Genomic DNA, 10870 nt, shown 5'->3' with positions numbered 1-10870 from the left:
TTTGGCTCCCTTGTTTTGGAGGTGAGCCTATAAAGATCATATTAGTCACCTTTGTATTTTCTGTACTTCTTGAAGTACAACTTTCGGTGTTGGACTCCAGGGCACTAGCAGATGAAAATTTCTTGACAGATTGGGGATTTTCATTATTTACAGTCCACGGAGTAGCAGGTGTGTAATGCATACTATCAGATACAGTTATTAATTGCCTTACATTGCGGGTTTTATTACTGAAGCATGGGTGGAGTTGGCCCTTTTGTTTGCCCCCCATTATCACACGCTTTGCTTTACTAATGCTGATATGTTCATTATCGGCCACTGTTAATACCTCTTCAAATCTGTATCTGAGGCAAGCCCTAGAATTTGGAGAGTGATCACCCTTACATTGAAAACAGTATTGGGCTGCTTCACAATCATCAAAATTTTCTTGCTCCGCAGAGCACACAGAACATCTTTTGTTGTTTTCACACGAGTTTTGAATGTGGCCATATTCAAAACATTTGCGACACTGTTTAGAATTTCTTTTATACCTTTTCACCTGCATTCTATCATGGCCAACAACGATAGTATCAGGTAAGTAATTGTAGGAGAAGGTTAAAAGGATAGCTGCATCACCTAATTTTTTTACGTGAGACACACAAGGAGAACATTGATGGAGAATCTCCTCCTCTTCAAAAACATGCTGGTCTTTTGAGTATACTACCCCTTCCAGTGTGTTAAGGAATCTATGTGATACCATACATTTGATATTTCCACTTTCGGAGGTTTAAAATTAGATAGTAAAATTTCTTGGGTTTCATAACCAGGTTTTATTAGCAAGTTCTTACTGTAACGTTTTATAATTCCAATGGGAATGGAACCTACCTTGCTCTCAATACATTCAGCAGCCTTTGTAAAATTTTGTCCTCCCTCCTTGTAGCTAGCAAGTAGGAAGTAGTCTGGTACATAAGGCTGGTCCATGTTCTTCATTCTTTGGGATAAAATCAAATGGCTCACCATTTAAATTTTTCACTGAAAACACTTTCATACTAAGAACTGAATCATTGAGAGTGTGGCCATGGAGTCTTTGTTGTGCCTCACTAGCTTCCAAGGGTGAGGAAAATTTAGCATAAGCAGAAAATGACTGCTTGTCTCTTTCTAGAAATAATTTCATTCTTTCCACTTTACCGAACTTTTTCATTACACTGTACGAACATTCATAATCTAATGACAAATTTATATTAGTGCAATGAAGGACTCTACTATTTGGATCAAATCCACCAGATTTACTAAAACCCTGGTGTCTTGGTGTTTGGTTGTGTCCGATAGCCAAGGTCATATCCATCTTCATGCCCAAAGTCCATGCCAGTGCCAGTAAGTCGTCAGATCCAGGGGAGGGAGAACTAGTAGCCAAATCCATAGAATTATGCCGGTTCACATTCAGATGTCCAAAAAGTGCGCACCCAACATCCAAGAGCCCCACTGAGACCCCAACAGCACTTCAGAAAGGGAAACCCTGGCAGCCTCTGCCCAAACTCCCCACCCGAACAAACCGTACAAGTCCACAAAGCAATACCAGGACACGAAGCATGCACACACCAGACCACCTCACACAAAGCAGGTCACATACACACCCAAAAATGTTTGGGTTTATCAAGAATGTATCGTGGATCAGTCAGGTATTCACATTCTCCACCAATGGCACAAATGAGAGTTAACTCTCAATAGTCCACCCCATACCCTACCCTTTCAGGATAGCATCAATATGCTTGCAGTGGCCCAGGTATAAGCCAATCCGCCTGCTGGGAGTTCTGCCCCCACTAATGGGGACTGACTCCCCACTCCAAACTTATTGGTGGGCTTCCGGACAGAAGCCAGGAGTCCCATCCCCAAACACCAGCCCCCCCTGGATTCCGATGGGCTGATCCCTGGAGATGGTTCCACCCTCAAGATGACAATAGGAAAATCCCATCACTATCTCTTAGATCCAAATCATATCGGGTGACGACTCTACCACCACAACTTCCACAATTAGCTATGAATGCAAACCCCTTCCAAGGCACGATCCCTTCTCAGACTCACCTAAGCTGTAAAATTTTTCAAAAAGTGGAAAATTCCACTAAATTGCTGCAAAAAATCTAATATTTTTAATACATGAGACTCTTGGACTCAAACGCGGGAACAAATTCCAGGGGTTAAAGAGCCCCCCTCACCACGTCAAGGTGGTCTCACTTCGAGGGGGCAATGGTGATATGGAGCAGATTAGTAGATTGTAGTCGGTGGGATACGAAGCTCAACTCTGGTAAAACGAAAACTATTGATTAGCAGATCTCGTATAGATTTTCCACCCTATCCTCCCCTTCAGGTGGATGGTACTCTGCTGGATGAATCTGAAGCTGTAACTATTCTAGATGTTACTTAGGAGTCACATACTTTTGAGAAACTTCTAATGAAAGTATCAGCAAATATCAGCAAATGCCACAAGGAAGTTAGGTACTGTACTTAAGGCTTCATATATTTATTAGTTGATAGAAGCAATGCAACGTTTTAGGTCATTTGTCATTTGTTTACTAGAATTCTGTTCTCTGGTGTGGATTTCTGCTTCTGCCAGAGATTTATCTCTTTTAGATAGAGTTGTTCGTGGTGGTAGGTTTCTCTTTCCTAATATTTGCAGATATGACTTGGACCATTGCCGGATGGTCTCTTGTTTCTACATTTTTCATAAATTGTATTTTAAGAGAGTTCTTTCACATTAACAATTGATCCCTGGCCCTTTTTTTCTCCCGAGAGAAACCAGATACCCTGAACAGCAACACCAGTATGCAGTCAACGTGCCTCGTTGTCGAACTTCTCAGTTCCAGAGGTCCTTTATTCCTCACACCATTGGACTGTGGAACAGCCTCCCTGAGGAGGATGTCAAGCAACTGGAACTTCCTAAGTTCAAGTGGAGGTGCAATACAATTCTCCTTGTGTTTTAATCATTTGCTGACATTTTATTTATCTATTTGTTTATTTATCTGTCTTTTTATTAGCTAATCTCCTCTTTCTCTATTTCCCTTTACCGTCTGTTACTTCTTTCAAATAAACACTAAACTCTTTGGAAACCTGAATTTTAAGTTCATGGCCCCTGTGGGCTCTTTCCATATGAATAGGGCTCATCTTCTGAATAATAAACAAATAAATAATTATCTTTAAAACATCGAGGGGACTGATACATAGCAGTAGAAATCTACCATATGATGTATTGCCTGCACTGCTGTTTGTTCTAGGGTTTAACGGATATTGCTGTGAACAGATTGGAATGTGTAGCAACACAGTCTCGAGTGTTTTGGGAAACTTAAAGATATCAGCGAGTACTTTGGGTCGTCGGACAAAAAAGAAAAACACTGTCAGACTTCAGAGACGAGAGCGAGGGTGGGCAAGTTGACTCAGCTGCTGTCATGCGATTGTGATGTCAGTAAAATGCAGTAGTGTATGTCTGTTTGTGTGTCAAAAAGGGCGATTTCATGGAAAATTAAGAACTGCGAGAAGACTAGTGTGCGTGCGTTTGTACACCCATCAGGGTGCGTGAAAACGTGATATATTCCGAAAGTGAGTAAGGAAATTAAAAGAGACTGGAAAAAGAACTATGAAAAGCCTTTGAACCTTTTCAGATTCTCTGAAGGGAGCTGAAGTGCAGTGAAATGCATCTTGTATTTTCACTGGATATTTATCCATTCTTTTTATATTTTATTTCTGATAATTGTGGTTTCTTTTACAGATGGATTCGGTTTGTCACCACAGAAAATAAATTCTTTAATTGACAATTTTGCTTGGGAAAATACTGATGGGGTTTTTGACAATGAGATTGAGTGACATTGTTTTCTAATCAAGATGATTATTAAAGGGGTAATTGTGTTTCATGGTTTTGGGATTTTCATTTCATTTTCCTTGTTTTTCATGTTAGTTCTTTCGGGGAAATAAAGACTATTTTTTTATCTCAGAGTTAGGTTTTTAGCCTAGATCTAATAACTTGATTTAGCTGCAGAGATGCCGGTTTATGGTGGAGTCTTCGAGGTAGGTTACATTAGTGATTTCTCTCCCTTTAATTAAACAGGGTCAATTAGACCCTTGTAACACATGTTCGTTTGTACTGTCACTTTCAAGAATTTAAATGGGATTATGTATGCTAGTAAATAAGAAGTCCCTATAACCCATTTACGAATATATATATATATATATATATATATATATATATATATATATATATATATATATATATATATATATATATATATATATATATATATATATATATATAGTATATATATATATATATATATATATATATATATATATATTGTGTCCAGTATCTGGTTATTACACTTACCATTTATACTTGTTTAGAGTAAGAGACTCTTAATCCCGGTTCTGGGGCATCATTTATACTTGGTGCACGATTTGTCAAGCATCTGGTTACTACACTTACCAATCAAAAGCAATATTTACCTCATATCAGCCAGACACCTGAACCTTCATCACAAATACAAAATGACTGAATACTCTAAAGATAACAGAGATCCCTTTTAAACTTACTAATCATGTAAGAAATCCAACTAAGTTCATTAAAGCAGGTGTGAGGTAATCTTAATTAAAGGGCATCACTCCTTAAGCAATTTTAAACGTCTAAGTATTTCCCTGGTTCTAACTCACTTTAGTAAAGTTGAGGGAAAACAGCACAATTACCACTCTATATTTCTACCTAAATAAAATAAAGATATACTGGCAGTAAACAAAACACTTGCATAAAAATGTTAAATACAAAAACTTATTTCTAAATTCAAAAATTACAAGTGAAATTCACATTCTCAGGGAACTTTGCTATTATTTGAAAACAAAAGGTTTAATTAATTCTTGAATTAATCATTAAACAAAATTAAATAAAAAATTATTTACTAAGAGAATTAATTAATCAAAAAATTACATTATACATGTAAAATTCAAACTATTAAAAAACAATTAAATTTGAAAAGAAATCAAAGCAAAAGCAAATTGATTCACGTTAGATCAAAATGTTACAGTAAAAATCCCAAATCCCAAATCCCAAAAGAGAAAGAGAGAGAGAGAGAGAGAGAGAGAGAGAGAGAGAGAGAGAGAGAGAGAGAGAACCAACACACGGTTAGTAGTCTAAGAGTATAATGAATCCGTACTACTACTATGGGTGTGATGATAGGCGTACACGGACGGTAAGTCAATGAGTTCAAGACGAAAACATAGTTTGTCATCTCCGATCTCCGTGACGTCATGGAATTTTCAAATCCACAACTAACTACTACGACTCAACAAGTCTTCTTTTGACAAATTGAAAGAGATAAGAGTTAATTTCTCAGTTACATTATATTAAAGAGTTTCATGACAAAAGAATCTTCAATTACTACAAATAAAATAAAATTATATCGTTTCATGGAATATTCCCGAATAATCTGATGCAATAAGGCATAACTATTACATGATCGTGTACGCGAAATCGACAAACCGGTTTGGTGTATGGTCCATACTTGATCGAACATAAAAAATAAGTTAATTCAGCAGTTTCAATTAGTGAATAGCAGCCTTGTCCTCGCGAACAGAACTACCTCTCTCTCTCTCCTGCTTATTACATTATGTTCCTTCTTAACTGTGAATCATACACTATCTGAACATATGAACTTTAAGCTAAATTGAATATGGGAATCTGAACATAAAATATACATTTTACAACATTACGCACAATTACTGAGGGGAATTTATTACATTACTAAAACAACAGCATAAATGTATGTATGTATATATATAAATATATTTATCTATATATATATATATATATATATATAATATATATATATATATATATATATATATATATAGATATATATATATATATATATTACAAGGATCAAAATGATCCTCGTTTAAATAACTGGAGAGAACTCCTAACTGGGAACGAACTTACCTCTGAGTGTCATCGTCTTTTCGAATGCCGCCCTATAGCTAGCTGAAAATCAATTACTAAAACTCTAGGCGAATTCAAACTCTCATTGTTACAAAAATATATTCTTTATTTCCCAAAATAGCTAACATGAAAATGGAATAAAATGAGTTAAAAGAACATCCCCAAAATCGTTAAACTACCATTACTCTCCCCGAAATCGTATTTAAGTAAGTACCCCCTCTTACCTATTTCCGTCAAACTATTTGTAGTCTTTATCAATAAAAGTCAACACAAGTCTAGAGAATCCATTTTTTAAATGGTGACTCTGAGTCCATCTGAAAATGAGAATATAATTATCAAACAACGAAATGTTAAAGTTCGTCAATAAATGAGTGTCGCATAGCACTTCCCTTTCCTAGAAAATGAACTCAATGTCACTTCATAAAAGGTATAACTTTTCAATGTATTTCACTTTAACTTTTCCGATGGATCATAGCGCCTCCTTGGATCACCAAAGTTTCTTGTGACCACTACAACAGTTTGTCATCTAATTGCCTTGTTAATTCCCATACTAGAGATTATATCTCATCCACTTGTTCTAACCATCGTACGGATACAAGAATGCTACTGAACACACGAACGTATGCACGCTAGTCTATTCTGTGCATTTTCATTTTCCCATGTACACGTTTTATCAAATGTACGCACTTGGTGACCTGAAGTAACCTGAAGTAACCTTTCCTTGTGGTTTACACCTCATATCTCTGGAATGCGTTCCCATCTCATTCCTGAAAACGGTATGTTTTCTATTTGCGTCTCATATCAGCATCTTGAGGAATTCGTTGTTTTGCATCTGTCTCTAATCAGGAAAAGCTAAGGTTATCAACCCCTTTTATTTTAATACATATCCACTTTCACGTCCAATCAGCGCCTTAAGATGGCTCGGCCACCTACACATGTGCACAACTGTCGCACACCACATTGGCTACTGGTATATGATTTAGAGCTACTTCTGCTGCTGGGGTTGTCCTACCTCATTGGCTGCATCCAAATTTGACGGCTCCTGCAATGAACACTAACCATCATTATCGCTACCATAATGGCAATCACTGGAACTATGTAGCGTTCAGCGAAGAAAAATTCGTCTCCAGTGTACGCGGAACTCTTACTCCTTCGTATTACCCTTGTAAGTGTTTCATGAACACCTTTGTCAGTGAATTGTAGATCCGTTGGCTGAGCACCACGAACCATTCCGAAAGGACTCTGCATGAGCCATTATTAAGGGTCTGTGACCCCCGTAGGTGTATACTAACACCCTCGCTGCCAAACTGTAGATCCGTCATCTTCCGATGAAGGAATGAATAGGCCACCTCATTACCGAACTTGAAATAATTCGCGACTCTCATGCAAGTGCATCTTGCACCCGTCTTGTAGAATTATTGTGGACTCCTGATTTGTCCCAAAATTTTATCCTGAGACGACCTACATCTGGTGTAGTAGATCATACGTTGTTTTCGTTGTCACCATTCGTGTGAGCTTGGAAATTCTTTAAAGTCATCGTAGGTCCGTGGTTCATCATTAATAAGTTCTAACTGACCCCTTGACAAGTCTAAATGATATTAAAAAAAAATAAAATCTTGCTTTAACACACGAATCTGTCATGAAGTAACATACCCGATCTCATAGTCAATAATTAAAAACTGAAATTCCTCACTAAAATAAATAAGGTCTTTCTTATGTATCTCAAGATAAATTCTACCTCCTCTCTATAATAGAAGTCCTATGAACAGGTACCATAAAAACCACTTAATCCCAATCACAGATTTCCCTTGTAAAAAAAAAGACTCAACTTTTTCCCATTACAAAATGTAGTTTGTATCAACCACACAAATTGCTGCTGCATCATATCAGTCATTCCCTGAATGACCCCTTAAATGACCCCTTAAAATTCTTCACCATGGAATGTCATCATCAAATTTCTGAAAGCAGTGCGAACATCTGAGTAATCAACTCCAAAAGAAAATATCAACAATTGGTCTCATCTGAGACACCACAGCATTGCCAGCACCTAACAACCTGTTTATTCAACATGTCCTCAAATTACTCCATTGACTTGACTAGTCAGACTCGTAAACTCCGAAATCATCATTCCTCAAATTGACCCCAAAATCATCCATTTAATCCTCGCTGGGTATCCTCAATAAATCTTCAAAGATACTACAGAACCACATTAAACCTCAAAATTATCCTCAGGACATCCTCATTGTTACCACAAGGGTACCCAAAATTGTCCACCTATTATTACATAACTATCAGTATAAAATATACCACCACAGGCTAAATTGTAAGCCATTTAAACACCGATATACCTCAAAGTAAACCATTTGTGATACTGCCACATGTATATAACCACAGACCGCCAAATATACCCACGGGCGAACAGAACCTCATGGAATAAATAACCTTATCAAGGTTCCATAAAATGACGATGCGCCATTACCAACTCCCAAGAGCCATAATACCACAAAGAACCACAGTCACTACCCCATTGGCTCATAAAACCACAGATCAACACCAAAAATCATAACCACTAAAATTCCACCACAAAAATAACCACCAAAAATCATCCGCAATAAATAAACACTACCAGGAATCACCAAATCACCAAAAATCATCACCAGGTATCACCAAATCACTAAAAAAAAAAAAAAAATCACCACCAGGTATCACCACCAAACATCACCAAAAGAATTCCTTATAATATTTCTCAACTCCACGGCATTTTCCCGCATTTTTCACCCGATTTTTTCATTATGAAAATAATTACCTCAGGTTTTTTCCAGCTAAATCTCTGCAGTTTGCGCATAATAAGAAAATAGTAAAAGAATGAAGGTAAAAAAGTTACATAATACTTATTAATCACATTTCGTCATCCATTTATAAATCTAAAAAAAATGCAAGTGCACAGTGTCATTTTTTACCATTTTCCCATCTTCTTCATCTTTGATGTGTCAATTTCGACCGACCTTCTTTTCATCTAAGACTACAAATCTGTTTCCTTTCTTTTCTTCAATAACTCTAAAAGGACCCTCAAACTTTGGACCTAACTTGTAATTTAGTTCATTTCTCACATTGATTTTGAGGAATACATTATCTCCAATAGCAATTTTAACATCTAACAATTTCTCGTTGCTTCTTTCCCCCATTTCTCGGGTCGTAGCCTCGAGATTACGGCTGATTGATTGATCATGGAATTTAGGGCACAGCCCAAGGGCTGGGACCTGCAAAGGTCATTCAGCGCTGCAGTATTATATGATTGAATGAAATGGATTAAATGAATGAATACGTGAATCAATTAAAATCTCTCATACAAATGACCAATTAAAACTGCAATTAAAAACATCGAACGACACACAACAACCAAGACCGAGACGATCTCACATCACATATCAACCAAACCAAAACCATTCACTCTCACTCAAAACCACTTACACTGCAACCAAAGAATCCCACAGCCTAAGTCACACACACAAAAAAAATAAATAAATAAAAACTGACATACATACATACATCCAATCAACCTTAATTAAAAACAGCAAATAAAATTTTCAAATAATAATTAGGTACTTAAAATGATGACTATGAACAAAACAATAAAAAATAAAATCAATATAAAATAAAATAAAATCAACACAAAATAAAATCAATAAGTTAAAATTTGCCACCACTTAAACTTCATAAAAATTCCTAATACATTTTAAAAAACTCACTAGTGCAGAAATATCTGCTTTGTCATCTAGAACATTAAGGGAGAATCTCTGCCTCTGTTCTCTATAATTTACACAATGCACCAGGATGTGCTCCACTGATAAGGTAGCATCACACCTAACAATACAATGGTGCACTGCCACCTTCTAAAATAAATTTATGGGTTATCCGAGTGTGACCAATACGAAGTCGCCCCAGAACAATTTCTATTCTCCTCTCTTTTTGAAAAGAAGAGGGTCATTTTTCTATGCTTTTCCTTATCTGCTTATATTTCTTATTGTTGGCTACGAGAGGGGAGGACCATCTCTCTTGCCATTTCCTCAAGATGTACGACTTGATGGATCTCTTCATATCTACATGTGGCACTTTGGTTACCTGATACAAATTACTCACAGCCGCTTCCTTTGCATATCTGTCTGCCTCCTCATTCCCGCGAATTCCGACATGGGCTGGGATCCAGCAGAAACATACCGATTTCCTGCGACACGAAATCCAAAAGTGCCACTCCTGGGCTTTTTGTGCCAGATGATGAATTGTATACAACTGCTTTAATGAATCTAATGCACTTTTTGAGTCACTATATATTACAAAATGTTTCTTATTCCATTTATGAATAATTTCTAAAGCTTTAACTATAGCTGACAACTCTGCAGTGAATATGGAAGACGACTAAGGCAATTTTGCCTCGTAAATTTCATTCCCATGCACAACTGCACACCCAACTCCACTATCTGACTTTGATCCATCAGTGTAGATCTTCACTTGCCCATCATGTTTACTGTCATGCTCCAGAAAATTAGCTCTTATCTCTTCCTCAGGCTGTTGTTTTTGTCTATTTTCTTAGAGCATAAGGAAATCTTGTGAATAAGCCATGGGGGTCCAGAGGATGGTTTTACTTCTTCAATTTTTTGGTGCTGAATTACCATGTCATTTAAACATTCCAACTGTCTTATTTGAAAAGGTTTGGAAGATCTTTCACCAAATTTTCTAGAGTCACTCCTCTAAAGTTTTTGTGTGGGGTTCCCTCAAGAGCTTTTTAGTCGCATGGTGTACCGCAACCCAAGCTCTTCTCTTCGCAGATCTAGAGGAAGTTTATGAGAGGCAATGTAGATACTCTCAACGGGAGATGTCCTGAAAGCACCTGTACATATCCTTAATCCCATATTATGTACTACA

At 36.9% G+C, this 10870-nt stretch overlaps 1 protein-coding gene across 1 annotated transcript; it reads right to left on the bottom strand.

Moving 5' to 3' along the window:
* Positions 1-916: 916 nt before the first annotated feature.
* LOC135198249 (uncharacterized) lies at positions 917-1396 on the bottom strand. Its single transcript, XM_064225819.1, has one exon. The coding sequence runs from the start codon at positions 1394-1396 to the stop codon at positions 917-919; it is 480 nt and encodes a 159-aa protein (XP_064081889.1).
* Between the last annotated feature and the right edge of the window lie 9474 nt (positions 1397-10870).

This window comes from Macrobrachium nipponense, chromosome 22 (genome assembly GCF_015104395.2).
Source record: "Macrobrachium nipponense isolate FS-2020 chromosome 22, ASM1510439v2, whole genome shotgun sequence".
NCBI lineage: Eukaryota > Metazoa > Arthropoda > Malacostraca > Decapoda > Palaemonidae > Macrobrachium > Macrobrachium nipponense.
This window is presented reverse-complemented; position numbering and strand designations above follow the sequence as displayed.